The sequence below is a fragment of the Camelina sativa genome, chromosome 4 (assembly GCF_030686135.1).
Source record: "Camelina sativa cultivar CO46 ecotype springtype chromosome 4, ASM3068613v1".
NCBI lineage: Eukaryota > Viridiplantae > Streptophyta > Magnoliopsida > Brassicales > Brassicaceae > Camelina > Camelina sativa.
Window position 1 is genome coordinate 21,566,747 of NC_141883.1, and position 22,791 is coordinate 21,589,537.

Consider the following 22,791-nt stretch of genomic DNA (forward strand, 5'->3'; position numbering starts at 1 on the left):
ATGGGTTTCATGGATAATGTTTTGTGTCACTTCAGTCGAGTATAGGGTTCGTATTAATGGCCAGCCGAATGGTTTGATAGTGCCACAGAGGGGGTTGCGACAAGGTGATCCTTTATCTCCTTATTTGTTTATTTTATGCACAAAGGTGTTAATTGCTAATATACAGAAAGCAGAGAGGGAGAAGCTTATTACAAGGATAAAAGTGGCGAACAAATGTCCGCCAATTATGCATTTGTTGTTTGCCGATGATAGTCTTTTCTTCTGTAAGGCGGACAGAGGACAATGTCGGGTTATCTTAGATATTCTAAAACAATATGAGTCTGTTTCGGGTCAGCAAATAAATTTTACAAAATCCTCGGTACAATTTGGGCACAAGATTGATGAGCAAACAAAAACCAAGCTCCAGGATGTTCTCGGGATCACAACTTTGGGTGGTATGGGGTCCTATCTAGGTTTACCCGAAAGTTTGGGTGGGGCTAAGACCAAGGTTTTCTCTTTTGTTCGGAAGCGGATTCAAAGTCGGACGAATGGTTGGCGGTAAATTTGCTTTCAAAAGGGCGAAGGGAAGTGATGATTAAATCTGTTGCAACTGCTGTTCCAACGTTTGTGATGTCTTGTTTTCGGTTACCAAAAACAATTACATCCAAGCTTACCAGTGCAGTGGCAAATTTTTGGTGGAGTACAAATGGTCAGACAGGGGGCATGCATTGGCTTGCCTGGGAGAAATTATGTGTTAGCAAACAGTTAGGTGGTCTTGGTTTTAGGAATGTGGATGACTTTAATTCGGCATTAAGCAACTTTGGCGTCTGATAGACGTTCCAGAGTCTTTGTTTGCCAGGGTTTTCAAAAGTAGGTATTATAGGAATACGCATCTGTTGGATCCAATTAGGTCATACTCTCCCTCCTATGGATGGAGGAGTATATGTTCTGCTCGCTCTCTGGTTAATAAAGGGCTTATTAAACGGGTTGGTTCTGGGGACACCATTTCTATATGGTCAGATCCTTGGGTACCAGCTCAATTCCCGAGACCAGCTTCCAGCAAGGGGCCGTTAAAGGACCCTTCTCTTCAAATGAATCAATTAATTGATCGACAAAATAATTCTTGGCGTCTGGATATGCTCAATGAGCATTTTGATCCACTTGATGTTGCATTAATCAGGGCTATTCCGTTGGGTGGTAACCAAAGGGATGATCCCTTCGGTTGGCATTTCACGAAAACTGGGAAGTATACAGTCAAATCAGGCTATCATACTGCACGTCATGACGTGGTTCGGACTTTTGCGGCCACTGGTTATGGCCCGGAAATTACCCCCTACTCGCTAGTGTGTGGAGGGCTCGTTGCCCACCTAAGATCCAGCATTTTATGTGGCAGGTCTTATCTGGTTGTATTTCGGTTTCGGCAAATTTGGGACTACGGGGTATTGCTTGTGATGTATGGTGCGTACGATGCGGCGCGGATTCGGAGACAATAAATCATGCCATCTTTGTGTGTCCTCCGGCCCGTCAGGTTTGGGCGCTAGCAAATGTGCCGGTGGGACCTAATTCTTTCCCGACGGAATCAATATATGCAAATGTTGATCACTTTTTAGGGAAGCAGAATCCGGGAGCCCGTATTGCGGCTTTTCCTTGGCTTATGTGGTTTATTTGGAAAGCAAGGAATGCATGTGTCTTTGACAATATTGCCGAAAGGCCAGAGGATATTGTTAGGGTAGCAGAGGGTGAAGCTGCAGCATGGCAGCAGGCTCAGATAGAGGATGATCTAGTGACCAGTCCCACCTTTCCAGTAGTTTCCGAGTTTCCAGTTAGAGTGCCTACGGTTTCCCTTCCTTCGGTCTTTTCAGGATATCGATGCTTCATAGCTGGATCTTGGAAAGCAGGGGATTTGTATGCAGGTGCTGGTTGGTGTTGTACCTCGATCCAGACAACGTTGCCGTTTTTGGGTGCCAAGAATTTCAGGCGAAGTCTATCTCCATTACATACTGAAGTTGAAGCGTTCCTTTGGGCGATGCGCTGCATGATCGGCCATGACTTCAGAGAGGTGGCTTTTTATACTGACTGCTTAGACTTGGTGAAGATGGTGTCTTCTCCTTCCGACTGGCCAGCGTTCTCGGCGTACCTTGAAGACATCAAGACTGATAGGGAGGAATTCTCTTCCTTTTCTTTATCTTTAATTCCTAGAAATGCTAATTTAAGGGCGGATTCTTTGGCACGCCAAGCGTGTACATCTCCGCACCAAGTATTGTTTGTAAACGATTTTCCTACCAATTAGCTCGTTTGAGCTGATCTGTTGTTGACAAAAAAAATAAAAAAATAAAGCAGAAGTGTTTTTTTTTGTTCAAATAGATAATACTTAAGAGTTAAAGTTAGGATTAATTATAGAAATGGGCCTTTTTTCCCAGAATCTTACAGATTTAGGACTTATTGTCCATACTTACAGAAACATGTATTTTTATTCAGTCAAAAAGATAATATTACCCTTGCCTAAAGGCTCAACTCTCTCTTTCTCTTTTCTTCTCTGCGCCGTGCACAAGGTTTTTTTCTTTCTTTCTTTTTCCTGATTTCCAAATCTCTCCATCGAGAAACTTGTCGGCTGATGATGAGTTCTCTATCAATTAGTGTTTACGATTCTTTTGGGTTCACCAGACAAGATCCCTTTAGGGTTTAGTTTCGTTTATACAAAACACAATTCATTAAATTCATTGTGTTCATCGGATCTCCAAGATAGTGTTGGTGGTGGAGAAATACAATCCATTAATGTTTGTGACTGGAGCCCTTGTTTTTTTTGGATAGTATCCCCTTAGGGTTTAGTTTTTTTCATCTAAAGTGAAAGAGATTGAATCCATAAATTCATTGGATTGGAGATGGTGTTGGCGACAGAGCGATTTGTGTTTTGGAAGCTAAAGAATTGGTGTTGAAAGTGACGAAGATGGTGATGATGGAGCATGATGGTGAGAAGCATGGTTGTTGTCGGGAGAAGAAGCCAGAGTTTAGATTGGGAGATGAGGAGAAAGAAGAAGAAGATGAGAGGACCAAAACTGTATTTTTGTCTACCACAAAAAGGCCTAAACTTGAGAATACGGGCTATAGTACCCAATTTCAAATATTTGGTACACAAAAGCCCTATTTTAATAAATATCCCGTTAAAGTTAAGAGTTCATGAAAAAAAAAAAGACTATGGAGTTCAGTTTCTATTCAATTTGTAACTTTTCACAGCCAATATAATGAAGTCACAGCCAATATGGAGAAATGGTAAGAAAAAGACTTGATTCTCACAGCCAATATAATTTCTTTTAAACTTTTCGGGCTGTGACTTCATTTTCTAAAACTACAGAATGATTGGCTCAAAATTAGGCCTTTTTGTTTTTTTATTTAACTTTCTACTGACTCTAAAGCACCATCCAATCACACCATCAAACGATCTACTACTTAATATTGGTTTCAAGGTTAAGATAATAGTAATCCCCTTAAAGTCAGAACTCACATTTGAGTGATATACTTAGGATAGAGACATTTCGGCGATATTCCTAAAGCTTGGTCTTTGACCTTTATGTAAAAAAAAAAACAACAAAAAAAAATCCATCATCTAAAAATCATTTGCATCAGTGATAAATGTTGAGTTGTAATTTTAGCTATCTTTCAAGAAAAAGAATACATAACAAGGCGCTTTGAATGGTTTCTTCCTTTGACTGAGTGAGGAAAGATTTTTTGAAATAAAATCTTAGGAAAGGATTGTTAAAAGGTACTCCATTGTATAACAAAGGATTGTATGCTTCTTCCTTTTTGTTGACAATTGAGTACCTTGAACAATCTTTTGTTATTTACTATATTGTTATTAATTCTAATGAAAAATGTTAAATTTTACCAATATCAACTTGTGATTTATTCAGCTTATATATGGTGACCATAAAAATATATTTTCTGTAAAGAAAAATAGTTGAAATGTCCATGAAAAGAAGAATGAGAATTGAATTGATTTTTCTTTTAAGAAAAATCTTTTTTTTTTTTTTCCAATCAAGAAAAATCTTATTACAACAAGAAAAAACCAAGGAGGATAAAAACAACAACGAAAGAAGAGTACCCCCTTTCTATTAATTTTATGGAAAACACAATAACATGATCATGGCTTGTAACAAGCCCTAAACATCTTAACGAAAGGACGCATCATCTTCACCAGTACTTTCTTCTTCTTCTTCTTCTCCTTTGGTTTGTTCACCGAATCCTCATCGATATCACCGTCATAAGCTTCCTCATTTGAGGTCAAAACTGTTAACAGGGCTGTCAACAAGATCAGCCTAATTTCCTTGAACTCAGGACGTGCATCCGAATCATGTGCCCAGCAATATTCAAGTATAATCCAGTATAGATCAAGAGGTTTCAGCTGAGAACTCCACATGAACCTCTCAAGAGTGCCGCCTTCCATGAGTTCGGTAACTATCACCAGTTGCGGCTCTATGCAAGCTCCAACAAACTATACAATCACCAAAAACCATGTTTAATTTCTCACTATTATAATGATAAAACACCAATATAACTAATAAATTTTTCATTTTTTACCTTCACAATGTTGGCATCTCTCATCTTGGATAGTAACAGAACTTCATTTTGAAACTTCTTTTTGTCACTTGGTTGCATTATCTTCACAGCAACGGGAACTCGGTTTCTGAGCCTATAAAATCATTATAAAGAACATACGAATTAGTGTTAAATTCATCATTATAAAAAATAAGAGAGAGATGGAACAAACAATCCTTTGTAGACGATGGAGTAGCCTCCTTCTCCAATCATCTCTCCCACTGAGACATCGTTTGGGTTGAGAAGCAATTCCCTGTTGATACTGAAATTGAATTTCTCGTTTGACAAAGCCATTAGTCCAGCACTCATTTTGAAGGCTGGAAGTGACTGAGAGGACTAAGGATGATTAGTGAAAGATGAAATGTTGATGATGATGAGTGATAGAGGAAGTGCTTGGGCTTATTTATAGTACTACAACATGTGGGGGTGATTCTGTAATCTTACGAGTTGTTATCCGACGTGTATTGACAATTAATAGTATAAAAACGAGAAAATCAATACTAATTATTACAGTTACTGTTTACCAATGAGTATGAATGGTCTCGTTACCAAGCTTATCTTTACATTAAATTTTTTATCCATTCACCACCACATCTCTTGATTTTCTTATAATCTTATCTTTAGGTAGCTTTTTTTCTTAATATGTTTAACAATATATGTGGACTCTATGTGCAACTCTTTTGGAAAAAACTTTTTATGCATGAGCTGTATACAGCAATGTATTGTATATATATAGCAAGAGAAAGATGGTAACAAAGCTGGAATTACAATATATTTTATAAATTTCCTATCTAATAAATTTTTTTTTTATTTTTTTTATAAATAAGTCTTATTTTCATTGCCAATAATTTTCATGATGAAATAGAAACGCGACTGACTGATAAAATAATCTTCTATCAATGTTTACTACTAAAGATTAGATAAAATAATCAGGTAACCAACGTCCATAGTATCCTAATTTTGTTTAGTTTACATACAAAATGTACTCACAGCCAATGACGTTCGCAACCGAGTAAGACATATGGGGTTGCGATATTATCATATGACAGAAAAGATTTTCAAACTTACGATATTTCTGTTCCAGTCTACGTACGATATTTCTGTTCTAGTCTATGTGACTATATATATATGTATCACATAAGTTGACACAACGCCATGCCAATGTATAAACATCCACCATCTCGAAAGAGCTACATTAAATAAATGTTTCCATGAAATGAGAATTTGTTACCGATGGAGCTTATATGATTAGGTCAGAATATCCACCATCTCAAAAGAGCTACATTAAATAAGTGTTCCCATTTGTAGAACTCGAAAAAAAAAAAAAAAATTGAAATCGAAACTAAGCAAATACATGTTAGGGTTTTTAGCCTAAACCGTTTAGGCATTGCCATAAGACCGAACACAACACACACTCACCACTTGGAGAGGAAGCTTCTTATCTTCTAGTTTTAACACTTTAATTTCGACCGTTGTAATGGAAACAGGACTCAATATGGGCTTATTATTAGTTAGATATCGTTGAGATTTAAAAGCCCATCAATATTGTATTATTTTCACTTTCGTAAGCATGTTTAAGTTTCCTAAGCGTGAGGGCTTGAGCATTTGCTGAAGTGCCGGCTCAATAAATAAAAAAAGAGACGGTGGTGTTTTACAATATATAAGCTGTCTGTGAAATTATGTTTTGCAAGTTAATGCTAGTCCTACTTCTCATTTCGTTTGTTAGATTATAATTTCTTATCATCTTTACGAAATTAGGAGAGTGTAAGTTGTAACGACTGTATTTTTACATTATTTTTTCTCTACGCAAATCAAATCAAAGTCGACACATCCAGTACTTGTAGTAAATCTACAATCATTACCATGTCAACTGGATTAACTAGTTCGAACAAACTATAGGCTGAATCTCATTGGGGACCAGACTTTGTTTGCGATATTCACACACACTAAGTCAATTACCTATGTAGGTATATAAGACGAGAAGATTAAAATTTACGATATATATATATATATATATATTCAAATAATTCACATGCATATACTATACGTATATATTCGGTGGAGTGGACAATAAACAAAGTGGGTACTTTGGCAGAGTTAAGTTATATTTAAAGGATAACTTTTGGGGTTGAATATTTGTAACACACACTGACGACGGAAATAAGAACTGTAACACACATCATCAATGGTTATATATTTGATACCCATACGTTTACTACATAAACCTATCGACGTTTTGAAATGCTCACACTTCGTGATACAAAAATAAAAATAATCCGTCCCATAGTTACGAAAACAACTGAGGTAGAGAACTTGTCGCGTTCCGAGCTACTGTGTTAATATCAGTTCCAATTAGTTTTAAGATTCCCTAATTACCTAACCATATTAAAAAATTCAAAAGATTCCTTGATTAAGAACAGGGAATATAGAGATATTAGTAAAGTTGGATATTGTGATCTTTAACTCAGTTCCAATTACATAAGCTTCCTTACAAAATCAAAGATTCCTTAACAACAAACAATATATAGTGATGATTGAGTCGGTGGCTACAGCTGTGCCTACTTTTGTCATGTCTTGCTTTCCTCTACCGAAAACGGTCACACGAAAGCTTACTATTGCGATATCTAACTTTTGGTTGAGCTAATATGGGAATCGCAAGGTCTACATTGGGTCGCTTGGGATAAGTTGTATGAAGATTTACAGTAATGTCTGTACGTCCGTACAACCACCAAGGTGGGCCATCCATACGGTTTGGAGGCATAACGAGTCCGATCCATGAAGACAAGTCTCCAACGATCACAAGATATCTATATCCTTCCTAAGGAGTCATTGGCGAGTGTGTGTGCAAGTGGGAGCTAAAGTCAAACCAAGATCACATACTTAAGGAGATGTCACTTTCACTATGAGTAATTGTGCATTGCATCTTGTATAGAATATCCTCTTTGTAATTGTCTATATTTAGCTTGTACCTGGGAACTAAATCAAGCAAGAAAAGAGATTATCTCTTTCTCCATTACACTCTACAATTAGTTTACTCTATTCTACTCTGTTTTACTTTGTTCTACTCTCTGTACTATTCTACACTACCTCACAATCTCTCCATACTCTACTAGTTACCTTTGTTTATCTTAAGACTTACAAGTTGTGTGTTAGTAAGCTCGATGGAGGATTGGGTTTTCGATGTTTGGATGACTGTTACACTGCTTTGTTGGCTAAACAGCTTTGGAGATCAGCTTTGGAGATTGATTACAGTCTCGGATTCACTATTTGCTAGGGTTTTTAAACCTCTATTATAGGTATTCTTATCTGTTGGATCCAATTAAATCTTATGGATGGAGAAGTATGGTGTCTGCTAGCTCTCTGGTAAACAAAAGACTTATTAAACAGGTAAGATCTAGTGATTCCATCTCAGTATGGTCTGATCCCTAGATCCCTGCTCAACTCCCAAGACCAGCATTGCGTTCGGGATCGTCTTTCGATCATGCGCTTCGAGTTAAAATCTTCGTTGACATGACCTCAAATTCCTGGAATTTGGTTTTGCTTTCGGCAACTTTTGCGCTGGAGGATGTTGCCATCATTCTTGCTTTACCTTTGGGTAGTCCAAACTCACCAGATAGGCTTGATTGGTATTTGACAAAAACTGGTCTCTATACGGTTAAATCTGGGTATAATGCTTCACAGCAACATCAAGTTTCTCCCTCTGCTCTGAAAGCTTTTGGCCCAAATATAACTCGATTACAAGCCTTTGTTTGGCAATTCTAGTGCCCTCCAAAAATTCAGCATTTCTTATGGCAGGCAATCACTGGTTGCGTAGCAACAATAAGTAATCTTCGGAAACGTGGAATATGCTGTGATATCAAGTGTGCGTTTTGTGGCTGTTCGGAAGAGACAATCAATCATGTTCTGTTTGAGTGTGCTCCGGCGAGACAGGTTTGAGCTTTATCCCCTTTTCCGACAACTCCGGGGTGTTTTCCCTTGGAGTCTATCTATGCAAACATGGATTCTTTGTTTTGGAGATTCCATAAGATTTCTTCGGCGAATATCTATCTATGGATTCTATGGTATATTTGGAAGGCTCAGAATGATAATTTTTTTAGTAATCTGGATTCTAATCCACTAGCAATTCTACGCTTAGCAGAGGAGGAATCAAAGGTTTGGTCCTCGGCACAGGATGATACTTTGGGGGAACTTCCACAAGTTGGGTCCCGACCTGGTTTTAGGGGCAACAATAATTTGGTAGTGGATAGATATGTAACAAGATATCGATGTTTTGTGGATGGGTCTTGGAAGGCAACAGACTAATATGTTGGTCGAGGATGGTACTGTATTTCTCCTATGGGGGAGCCCTCCACTATGGGTGCAGCTAATCTCCGACACAGTCTTTCCTCCTTCACGCAGAGGTAGAAGCTATAGTCTAGACAATGCGGTGTATGATTGGTACAGATAATCCGAATGTCGTATTCCTTACCGACTGTTCCGACTTGGTGAAGATGGTGTCTTCACCCTCCGAGTGGTCTGAATTCAAGACTTATTTGGATGAGATTGAAGTTGATAAGGATGAATTTCTCTCCTTTTCTTTAGTCTTAGTCCCCCGATCGCAAAATGGTAAAGCGGACAAGTTGGCATGTCGTGCTCGTGTTGCTTCGCATTTAATTACCTATGTAAACAATTTTCCTTCCAATTGGCTCGTTTGAGCTGATCTAGTACTTTATTGTCAAAAAAAAATTACTATTTTAGGAAATATGATATGTAGAAAAGATGGGAATTTTAATCTCAAGACAGTTCAACTAAAATAAATACACTCAAATTGATCAGGAGAGAAACAAATTTGAAAAACTATCTTCATTCAGTACAAGAGAAAGCTTAAATACTAAGGGAAAACCAAACTATACAAAAGATAGATAACCGCAACTAAACCAACTCTATATACACTCTAATACACCGTGATTTTCAAAATTGACATATATACAGTCTTGTCTCAAAAAAATTTTTGTCCCTAGGCGTATAGTTTTTTTTGGACCTTTTTCAATATATAAATTTTATTTCCTTTTTTTGGACCCCAAATGCTTAAGCTTTTCTGAAGAAAATTTTCTTTTTGTCCCATGGCCACCGCCCCTCTCGCCCTAGCTTTAAGTCGGACCTGTATATATATAAAAAAACTTGTTGTAACTCTAATTAAAATTACGTAAATTTAGAAGTATTAAAATTTAAACATTAATTAAGAAATATAAAGCCTAACCCTAAACCCTAATTGTAAGTAATAGTGTGACATCATAAAAAGATGCGAATCTAAATTTTTCTTCAGAATTTTGTCATCAATGGAAGGTTATATATACAAGAAAATCATTAAAGGGGGTGTATTCAAACCATGATTTTGGAGAATTTGATGAGATTTAGGAAATTTAGAATTTTGATAGATTTTAGAGAAGTTCATATGATTTTCTGTAAAATTATTTCAAATCCCACCTAAAACCATAAGATTTGGATTTCTATATTTTTAACTAAACAAATCCTCCAGAATCCTCCAAAATCCTAAAAGTTATTAAAATCCTAATCCACAAAACTGTTTTGAATAACAGTGGATTTTAAAGTAGATTTTTAAATCATCAGTTCAATAACAGTGAATTTTAATGGATTTTAAAGTAGATTTTTAAATCATCAGTTCAATAACAGTGGATTTTAATAGACTTTTTAAAATCCATATTGAATAACATAAAATTTGTAAATTTCACACAAATCACTTAAAATGTCAAGTTGAATACAACCCTAAATCTTTGCTACAAAGTTTACATATATTATACATATGACATATCCAAATATTTTGATAGGCGATGAACACATTTTATCTACCAAAATTAAATAGATAGTTATTTTAGGAATGAATATATATAAAAGATAGAGTTTTTTTACGGTTCTACCGAAATAAGTACACCGTAATTTTCAAAGTTGACATCTATACAAAACGTGTAATTCTAGACTTATGTAAATACTTAATAGTGAGACATCCAAAATACAAATAAGAAGATGCAACTATCCTTTATCCTGCAAAATTTTGTTATCAATGGAAGGTTTAGCATGAGAAAAATCATGAAAACTTATTACAGTTGAGATAATCAGCATAGAAAGCCAGAAGCAGACACGGTTCTGTGGAGGGGGAAGAACGATGAGTTTCGCCCACAGTTTTCCACGAGAGATACATGGAACAATATTAGAATCACTACCTTCTACTGCAGTCCCCTGGAGCAGTGGTGTGTGGTTCACATATGCCACCCCGAAATACTCTTTTTGTGTCTGGTTAGCCGTCCAAAACCGTCTTTCCATTGAAGATAGGAATAGGGGAGCTGATGCCACTTGTTTGCTCTGCAATATCGCTATTGAAACGAGAGATCATCTTTTTTTTTTCTCCTGTGATTTTTCAACTGGCATTTGGAAAGATCTCTCTTCGCACATCTACACAACACAATACTCCACAGGTTGGCAAGAAATTATTGACTGTGTCTCTACTCATTGGACAAATCGGGTAGCAAGGTTTCTTGCTCGATATATACCACAAATTACAGTCCACACCCATTGGAAGGAGCAGAATGATCATCTTCATGGGACTACTCTAAACGCACATGCACAGCTTATAAAAAGGATTGACAGACAAGTTCGGAACCAATTGCTAGCAATCAACCTTGGTGGTGATGTGCAGTATGCTGAAAGACTGCACCTCAGGCTTGCATCAAGATTCTAACCATGTTTTTTAAACAACCTCCTCTGTTTTTGCTCTTCTTTTAAATAAATGTTGCAAAAGTTGTAAAAACGCTAACAAAACAAACATATGACAAAATATTCAGTCTTGTCATTTTTTTAATTAGCCTACCAACTTTCTCTAGGTTTTGCAACAAAAGAAGCTAAAAAATCTCTTCATATTTATGGAAAACACACAAAAAGTGCATTTCACCCATTCGATGTAAAGAACGTCTTGAAGAAAGGAAGTATCCTACTCATCACTTTCTTATTCTTCTTCTTTTTCTTCTTTTTTTCCCTAAATACAAATTTAAATCATAAACGTAATTTCATAATAGTGAGACATCATCAATGGAAGGTTAATATACAAGAAAAATCATTAGAACTTTCTACAATCGCGATAACCTTCTTAAATAGATTAGATTTTACCTACAAAGTACTTATATTAACTCAAATATTTGGATCTACAATGAACGCTTTTGGTCGACCAAAATTAAATAGATTACTATTTTAGGAAATGGGATATATAGAAAATATGGAAGTTTTAATTTCAAGACAGTTCAACCAAAATAAATACACTTTAACTGATCCGGAGAGAACCAAATTTGAGAAAATATCTTCATTCAAGTGATACAAAGGATACCTTTAATACTAAGGGAAACACAAGCTATCCCATATTCAAAATAAAACATCTCTATATACACTATAATAAACCATCATTTCAAAATTCACATCTATACTAAAAACATGAACAATAATTCTAAAATTACGTAAATTTAGTAGTATTAAAAGTTAAACCGTAAATAAGAAATATAAAGCCTAACCCTAGACCCTAATCATAAATAAGTAATAGTGATACATCGAAAATGCAATTAGGAATCGCAAATATCCATTATCATGCAGAATTTGGTCATCAAGGTTATATATACAAGAAAACATTAAATCTTTGCTAAAATTGCTACAGCCTTTTCGAATAGATTATAACTTACCTGCACAATTAGTATATCTTATACATATCCAAATATTTGGACAGGCAATGAACATGTTTTATCTACCAAAATTAAATAGATTGTTATTTTAGAAATGGATATATATAATGGTTAGAGTTTTTTTTTTAAATTTCATGATGGTTCAACCAAAATAAATACACCGTAATTTTCAAAGTTGACATCTATACAAAAACATGTAAATTTAAATCTATTAAATTTAAACCCTAAATACAAAACTGAAAGCCGCTAACCCAAATCGTAAATACGTAATAGTGAGACGACAAATTTTCGTTATCAATAGGAAGATACAACTATCCTTTATCCTGCAAATTTTTGTTATCAATAGAAGGTTTACCATGAGAAGAATCAGTAAAAATTATTAGAGTTGAGATAATCTGGTATATATAGATTAGATCTTACCTAGAAAGCGAATATAGTTATTCTATCAAAATTAAATAGATAGCAAGATTAAGAATAAATGTATAAAAGGCGCTTTTATTTTTCCATTGGTTCCACCAAAATAATTTGAAATTTATTTTCAAAGTTAAATAAAGTGATTCAAACTTAGAGCAAGGTTGACCAAAAACAAAAAAAATAGGACAAAAAAAATTATCTAAAAGAAGATTAGACAGGTTGTTTGAGGTACTCGTTCAAATATATACATTTATTTGTTTCCCATATCACCTAGAGATGTCTAATCTATATAATAATAATAAATCGAATAAATGCGACCAACAATTGTGTTTTTTCAATCGTATATTTTGGATAATTTTCCAAAAATAATATGTAGAAAAATTAAATTGTGTGTTTTACGAAAACTTGTGATTGTTCACTGTAACAGTTGTTTTTTTAAGTTGTAATTATTCATTGTAGAGTTGTGTTTATTCGAATATTTGTATCTTTTGAAATCTATATATATTTGTCTATTTGAACTGATTTTTTTTTGTCATGACACAAAATAATATAAATTTTTTTTTTTTTTACAGTTTTCTAAAATATTATCTAGCATTTATTATTTGAAAACTTAATAAATTAGATTCATTGATGGACTTTTATTCAAATATTGGTGATAGCAAATAGTCTTTTTAAAGAAAACTATTTTTGAGATTTTTGCATACTCTTATTTCATAAAAATTTAATACTATATAAGATTGTATTTAGTTTAATTGTCTAATTACTCTAATTTTTTGTATTCGTTTATTTATTTATCTATTTTCTAATACCCATTTTTAAAAGGGATTTTATGATGTTTGCATCGTTTTTTCGACCATGTTTTCTTAAAATTTTCAAAGAAGGTTTTTACTATATTATCAGGGGTACGTTTTGATATTGATTTGTATGTTTATAGAGAAGGCTGATATGGTTGATGGAACCACTATTTCGACCATCTTTTCTTAAACTTCTCAAGGAAGGATTTTTTCTGTATTATCACGGGTTTGTTTTGATATTGTTTTTTATGTTTATAGACTTTATTTTGTTAAGCGCCAGCGTTGACCAGCCAGTCAATGATTTGATCGGCGGTTCACTTATCATACATGCCAAGTTTACTGACATCATGGAATCGATGGAAACATTGAAGTCATTTTATTTTAAAACATCTGAATTCATCTCAGATTATTTAACAGAAGATAAACAAAGCTTTGTTTCACATGTTGGTAGAGGAAGGAGTTGGAACAACAAATAAAGTTTTCTCAACTCTTACAGAAATTGTTAATGGCGTAACATGGCCTATTGATTACTCACAGTCAAGCATCATCACGATATCGTTAACAGTGAACTTTTGTCGAGATTTATCTATCTATGATAACATTTGGGAGCAACAAGCGAGTCTGAGTTCTATTGATAAATGGAATGTTATGCCTAAGCCTGCTACTCAAGAATCAGTTGATTCTTTAGGGAGAGTAAACATAGCAGAACAAACCAATATGGAAAAAGACCGTATGATGTGCGCCATTAGTTTACTAACAAAATCTTTTAGAACTGCCTTGTGGTCATGTATTTCATTCTGAATGTATTGTTAGGTGGTTATAAACAAGTAACAATTGTCCGTGTTGTCGTTTTGAGTTATCTTTGTAAATCGCATTTGAAACATATGTTATGTGGTGTTTGCTTTATATTATCTAGATCGATATTGTTATATAGAGTCTGTTAAAAGTATAAATATAAAAAAATAATATAATAATTACTTCTACCATCAGAGAAATTTGTTTTTAAAGAATTTAGTGTTTTTGTTTGTTTGCAGAAGAATTTTAAAATGAGAAGAGGTAGAGTTACAGCTATTAATATATGACGATTAATCTTAAAAAACGAAGTAATCATTTTTTTGTTTGAACAAATAAAATTTGAGTTTAAACTATTAAACATATATAACACTGACTCTTCATGGTAACTGTGAAGTGTGAACAGGTGTTACGAATAGTTACACCGTTTAGTATACTAGATCATAACATATACTATCATAATGTTAAATAGTTTATAATCATAGCGTGCATGTTTTTATTAAAACTATATGGTTTATGATAAATGTTCGATTTCGGTCACTGCATTAATTTAACTGACATTCAATAGTCACGTTGGTTAAATACAACTGTTCATATTGATGACTGTTCATTATTAGTTTTTTTTATTAACTATAAATAGATTAGCGATTTAAAACTGTCAATTTATTTAAAAAAAATTAAAATGACTAAACGTTCTATTACTGAAGCATACAATTTTCCTGATAAATGTATTAGAGAGGAATCTTCCAACATAATTTCAAATGATTTAACATTAGCTGTTAATAGTATCGAACCTTTGGAATCAATAGTTTGTAATCAAAAAGGTAAACATAATTTAACTAAAATTACTTTTGCATTATTAATAGAATGCTATTTTTATTGCATTACTAATAGAATTTAAATTACTTTTAAGTAATTTTTAAGTAATTCAAGGGAATTGATTAACAATTAATTATCCTGTGTATATTTAAATTTGTAACCATTAACATTTACATATTTAGCCGGTCGATCGAAACTTGTTATATACTTATATTTCAGTCATTACGTTAGCAAGAATTTTTTTTTTTACAATGTGTTATGTTATTTTCTTTGATAAGCTTTCGACTGACAACATGATAAATTATTGTTTGTAACAGATAAAAAAAATAATTAATCCTCTATATAATAAAACGAAAGTACATGACATTTTTTTGTAGACTATATAATATATATATTTATGATTATTTGGTTATAAACTTGTGAAATAGTTGTATCATAATATACGGGTTAGTCTGATTTTTGGTAAGTAAGGATAATATGGATTTAGTTAATTATAATAATATATAAATCAATTATAGGTAACATTTAAAAGATAAGGAAATCTCTAAACCTAATTAAACCAAAAATATGTTATTCTTCTTTCACATTTATTTTATCTTATATTTTAGTTATTTTAATTTTTGTAGTTAATAAAATTTATGATTTTTTTTCTGCATATGATGTAATTAAAATTTTTTTAAACAGACATATATTGCTCAACTGATGAATACAAAATGCCCAACATCACCTAAGAAAACTAGGCAAAGATTCAACGTCATATTAATAAAAAAATACCAAAATGATTCTGAATACAAATGAGTAGAAACCTTGATTTATCAGACATTGAAATTAAAAAATTTATGCATTTTATTATGGTTCTTTATTTTAAAGAATTTCAACTTTTAATAACTTTAAAAATTCAAATGTATAAATTTTAAAAAAAATTAAAGATATAAAAAATATTTTAATTATTAAAACATTTATCTTTTTATAAAATGTTTAAGATATGAATAATATTTAAACTTTATAAGAAGTTCAAATAATATAAGTATTTCAATTTCTAAAATAAAAAAATTTATTCAAACATTTTAAATTTTAATAATATATACGAATAAAAATATCACATGGAGGGTTACATGGCATGCCATGTTTGAGTTGGTATTAATAGAAAATTAAAATGTCATTAATTCGGTGCCACACGGGTAAAATATCATCTCATTATTTTGTAAAATTTTTAAAAACTTTAAAGATTATTAATATTTCAATTATTAAAACATTTATTTTTTATAACTGTTTAAGATATTAATAATATTTAAACTTTATAAGAAGTTCAAATATTATAAGTAGTTCAATTTCTAAAAAAAGAAACTTTATTAAAATATTTTAAATTCTAAAAATTTATTTAGATTTTCATGAAGTTTTTTCTGCGGTGTACAACGAATTAAAATATCACATGACGGGTTATATGGCTAGACATGTTTGAGTAGATATTAACAGAAACTTAAATTTTCATTAATTCTGTGCTACATGTATAAAATATCATCTCATTATTTTGTTAACAATATGAATATTAGATTAATAGTCGTATCTAATTAAATCGATGAATTAATACTGTAAAAAAATAATTAATATGTGGTATAGTGTAGGTTAAGTCATATAATTAACAATTAAAATATAATATATAATTTGAAAAATTAAACAAATTAAATAAAATTAACAAACAGAAATTAATATTTTTATCAAATAACCTAAACTGCATTGTACCGCAGGTCAAAATCTAGATCTACTATAATAGATCTTACAAAATAGATGTTATTTTCAAAAGTTATATTCAACATATGATTTCATGGCATAGTGTTTGAGCAAAAAGAAAAAAATTTAAACAAATAAAACAATCATATACATAACACTTTAAATAAAAATTACAAAATAAATAAAATAAATGTTATATATTGGATTATAAAATGGAAGTGGGAAGTAGTTCTAAATAATCAGCAATCATTACTGGTTAGTAGTTATTGTTTTTCATATACTATTTTTAAAAAGTTAAAAAAATCTGTAACAAAATTAATTACTTTTAACAATTTTCAGATTGTCAAGTTCATACAATATCAAATGTAAACATTCCAACAAGTAAAAAACGGATGTAAGAATATAAATATAATTCATCGCTATACTATTGAGTCCCACGATATAATACATAATTAGTTTATATTTTTTTTAATTAGGAAAAAAAAGGTCGATCATCTAAAAAAATCCAGAAAATGTTTTAATGCAATGTGGATACTGTAATGCAATGTGGATACTGTTTAGTTGGAAGTTTACAACGAATTTGGAGTAGACATAAACTTTATTTGAGTTTTCAATATTCATTATTATTTTCATACGGTGAAATTGGATTTTTTGGAGACATACGATATAAAAGTACTTTAATTGAAAAAGGATAAAGATAATTTATATAAATGAGAGAATATTACATGTACCTTATACATTCACGTTCGTGTGTATTAGATAGATGCGGAAAAAATTTAGACTAGTGATTCGTCACGAAATGCTAGACCTGATGTTGAATCACGGGTCTTTCATATGAAATTTAGAAAATAAATAATTTTACATTTCTTTTAAATTAACACTTTATATGGAGATATCATATACCAGCATATTAACATTTACAGATATAAACATATTTAACTATATAATTATGTGAGAATAAACATAAGGATATAAATATGTTCAAATGTATAATTGAAGGCAACTAATAATTGTATATATAATATTGAAATAAAAAATAGAACAAAATAAAATATTTGGATTTAATTATATTAAATATTATTTAAAAAATGCAACCATCTATCATATGTTTATAGCATTAATCATTATTTATTTAATTGTAAAGATTTGTATCCTTATTTGCATATTTTAATTGTAATGTTTCTTAAAATAATTGAGTGAAATATGTGTAAATTACTAATGGCAAAATTTGTAAATTTTCTAGTGTAACCCACTAATTAAATGGACTTAAAAATTTACGATACGTCAACATGAAATTTCTGTTAATCACATGTAAAAAATAAAGTTATTTTTTTAAAAAATTTCTCAATTAATATCTAAGAAATATATTTTAAAATTGTATTTTTGAATTTATTATTAAATAACTTAATAAATATATATATTAAAGAAATTTTGTTATAAATGTTTTATTAAAATTTAAACTAAGTTCCCCGCGATATCGTGGGGGCTCAGTACCTAGTTAAAATAATAATTAGAAATAAAAAATTGGAGAGAAAAAGAGAGATTATACTCCATGAAGAGACAATTCTCAATATAAATTGATAGTTTTCATTTCACTAATGGTTCACTTATCAAAAAATTACTATAACTATTATTCAAATTTGAAATGTTAACTTTTACTAAAACCACAACATATATTTTTTTGTTGTAAAATAAATAGTTGAATTTTCCATGAAAAACAAGAATGGGAATGCATTACTTTTTTTTTGGTTACAAGAAGAACAGCAACAATAACAAAATAACGAAAACTCCAAAGAAGAAGACAAAACAGGAAAATGATAAAATATTCAGTTTTGTAATTTTCTTAATTAGTGTACCAACTTTCTCTGGGTTTTGCAAACGAAAGAAGTTAAAAATTCTCTTCATCTTTATAGGAAATACATAAAAAAAGTGCAATTCACCCCTTCGATGAAAAGAACGTCTTGGAGAAAGAAAGTATCCTACTCATCACTTTAATCTGTAATATTCTTGAGGCTTGGTCTCTTGCCCTAGAAGAAAATTAAGAAGATCCATCATTTTTAACTCCTTTCCAATTATAAGTTAAAAGTATTAATTTGTATCATTTAATAAATTACATGTTTCACAAAATAGAGAATAGACGAAGTCCTATTCATCTCATTGAATGGTGTTTGATTAGTGAGCAACGCCCAAAAAATTAGTGCAAAGCTGTAGACATCGACTTTGTGGTCATAATGCTTCTTCTCTCAAATTTTGAGTGGCTCGCGGCTACATACCTGTGGATATGAAACATAAAATTATGAATTGATATGTTTCAGAAAGAAGATTTAGGTCTCGAAAGAATCAGTTCATTACCGCAGGAGCCATCCATCTGTAAGTGCCAGCCTCACAAGTCATGCCACCTATAGTATATTCTCTTGCAAGTCCAAAATCAGCCAACTTTACCATATCACTTGTTACCAACACATTCCCTATACAAACATAGAGACCAATTGGTTAAATTCGTTTCGTTATTCTACAATACATGATCATGTGTAAAATGGAACATATTTACTTGGATTTAGATCATGGTGAATGATGCCATTTGAGTGCAAAAACTCCATGGCTCGAGAAATATCCAAAGCAAAGCTTAGTGCCTTCTTTAGAATATGAGGATTATTCGAACGAGAGTTCAATATGAACTTATGAAGACTGCCGCCTTCAATGAGTTCGGTAACTATTATCAATTGTAGCTCTATGCAAGCTCCAACAAACTATACATTTATTAAAAGCCATGACTGATTCCTCATTACTATAAGTAGTGATTAGAAAGAAAGAAAAAATCCATTCTTCGGGCTTTGTTAATTAAGATGATTCCACTAATGATTTTTATGCAACATCACATTAATTAATTCACTCAAAATTGTGCAACATGTATATAATTGGTCCTTAGGTTGCCTCATGTCATTTTGACTAAAAATTCATTTATAGTTACTGTCTGAGAAAAACAGTTGTTTCAATTATTAAAGAATTAATAAAATAAACTCTGAAATCAATATTATAAAACTAGAAAAAACGGAAAATTCACCAAATTTCTTATTGTTTCCCATAATTTTATAACAAAATAAAATAAAATCTTATCAAGACTAGAGAGAGATTGAGGAAGATGAGAGTGAAAGAGAAGTGCTTGAGTTACATAGAGTAGAGTTCAGGGGATGGATACTCATGTAATTTGTATTAGTCTTTACTACACCAAAAATGGAATATTTTTATGTGATGTCATAATTGATAATTCAAACTTGGAAGGGGAAAGAAGGAAAAATGAAACCTATAACTTAAAAGATTCTTTTCTCTTCTCTTTTTGTAATTTAAATTTCTCCATTTGTTTATCACCAAATGTCATGATTTTCATATAATTCTTATCTTTTAAGTATTTTTTTTGCATATATATGTCCATATTTCTTCCCTTTTTATTTAGCTGTTACTATATATATGTTGACCCTATACGCAAACTAAACTTATTTAAAATTGAAAAAAATATATTTTACTAAATTTCTGTAGATTATAAAGCGGAAGTGTTTTTTTTTGTTCCAATAGATAATACTTAAGAGTTACGAGTTCATGGAAAAAAAAAAAGGATTTGGAGTTCAAGGAAATATGGTAAGAAAAAAACTTAATTTTCACAGCCCAAGAAACACAAACAAAGCTGGATTGTCACACATTTTGACCCATTGGAACAAAATAGGTATAAGTGGTGTCTAAACACTCCAAATTCATTCTGAACTCTTACAATAAGTCAAATACATTGGATTGTCACACATTTTGACCCAAGAAACACAAACAAAGCTGTTTACTGCTTCAAATTATTTTTTTCTCGGTTTTAGCCTGTTTTCTCGTTTTAAGCCTGTTTTGGGACAAAATGGGTATAAGTATTGTCTAACCACTCCAAATTCAACCCGAACTCTTATAATTAGTCAAATGCATTAGATTGTTACATATTTTGACCCTAGAAAGAGTAACAAAGCTTTTTACTGCTTCGAATAAATGTTTTCTCTTGGTTTTAGCCTGTTTTCTCGGTTTAAGCTTGTTTTGGGATAAAACGGGTTTAAGTGTTGTCTAAACACTCCAAATTCATCCTGAACTCTTACAATTAGTCAAATATATTGGATTGTCACACATTCTGACCCTAGATACAGTAATCAAGCTATTTACTGCTTCGAATCAATGTTTTCTCGGTTTTAGCCTGTTTCGGGACAAAATGGGTATAAGTGGTGTCTAAACACTCCAAATTCATTCTGAACTCTTACAATAAGTCAAATACATTGGATTGTCACACATTTTGACCCAATAAACACAAACAAAGCTGTTTACTGCTTCAAATTAATATTTTCTCGGTTTTAGCCTGTTTTCTCGTTTTAAACTTGTTTTGGGACAAAATGGGTATAATTTCTTTTAAACTTTTCGGGTTGTGACTTCATTTTCTAAAACTACATAATGATTGTCTCACAATTAGGCTTTTTTTTTTTTTTTTTTTACTTTCCACCGACACTAAAACACCATCAAACGATCTACTACTTAATATTGGTTTCAAGTTTAAGATAAGTGAAAATATACTAGTTTAACACAAATTTGACAATTAATTGCTAGATTAACACTCTATCCTATCCAATAACTAGAATGACACAATTTTTAGATAAAAAGACTAAAAATCCAGATTTTTTTTTTAAAAACGAAAATACAATATAGCATTTAATATTTTGATTTAAAAATATGATTAATAAAAAATATAAAATGATTAAAAAATAGACTAAAAACACCAAAAAATTTGTATTTTTTTAAAAAGAACGAAAATAAAATATAACATTAAATATTTTGATTTAAAAATAAGATTAATGAAAAATATAAAATGATTAAAAAATATGATGTTTATTTTTTTAATATAATTTTTAAAAATAAAGTATGATTTAAAATATAATGTATAAAAGTAATATTCAAAAAATTGTTTATAAATATATTATTCAAAAACGAAAATACAATAAAGCATTTAGTATTTTGATTTAAAATATAATGTATAAAAATAATATTCAAAAAAATTACAAAATATGAAGTTTAAGATATATAGTTTAAATAAGTTTTATTTAAAATATAATGTATGAAATTATAACTAAAAAATAATGTATATAAGAAGTATTAAAATAAGATTTATGAAAATATCATATAATATATAAAAATATGATGTTAATTTTTTAAATATGATTTAGGAAAATTAAAATGTATAAAATTTGCTTTAAATATATGAGTTTAAAAATATGATTCATAGTATGATTTATAAAAAATATAATTAATAAAAATATGACTGAAAAAATATAACTTAAAACAAATCTATTGTCACTATATTTACATTTTACATCTAATAAATCTATTATCAAACACCAGATTTTTTGAAGCAATTAAAAAAAAACTGTCATAGAGTAAAAAATACTGCCATAACATATGATATTCACATAGGTCATTTTAGCAATTTTTTAAAAATATTATCAAACGACAAATTTTTGGTTAAATTAAAAAAAACTGTCGTAACTTAAAACAAATTTGTCATCACTAGAGGTCAACCTAGTAATTATTTTTCTGTAGAAAAATCTGTCATGTTACAACAGACTTTTAATCAAGAAAATAAATCTGAAATAACTGTGGAAAATAAATCTGCCAGACATTTTACAAATCCGTCATATATTATGAAAATATGTGATGCTTTTATAAATAAGTCTGTCATGAAAAATAAATCTGTCATCAATTATAAATTTGTCATAAGTGTAGCTAAAAAGTCTGTCATCCAAAATAAGTCTATCATAAAAAATCTGTCATACAAAAATAAATCCATTGTGCCTAAACAAATTTGTCGTACACAAATAAGTTTGTCACAACTAGTTCAACAGACTTTTGAAAATATTTAGATTTTTTTTAAGGGGAGG

General features: G+C 31.0%; 1 protein-coding gene across 1 annotated transcript; it reads right to left on the reverse strand.

Moving 5' to 3' along the window:
* Positions 1 to 3,958: 3,958 nt before the first annotated feature.
* LOC104780897 (putative receptor-like protein kinase At3g17420) lies at positions 3,959 to 4,949 on the reverse strand. The gene is made up of 3 exons (XM_010505437.3): positions 4,745 to 4,949; positions 4,555 to 4,666; positions 3,959 to 4,468 (listed from the first exon to the last, which is right to left on the reverse strand). The coding sequence occupies exons 1-3, from the start codon at positions 4,879 to 4,881 to the stop codon at positions 4,118 to 4,120; spliced, it is 600 nt and encodes a 199-aa protein (XP_010503739.2). The 5' UTR covers positions 4,882 to 4,949; the 3' UTR covers positions 3,959 to 4,117.
* Between the last annotated feature and the right edge of the window lie 17,842 nt (positions 4,950 to 22,791).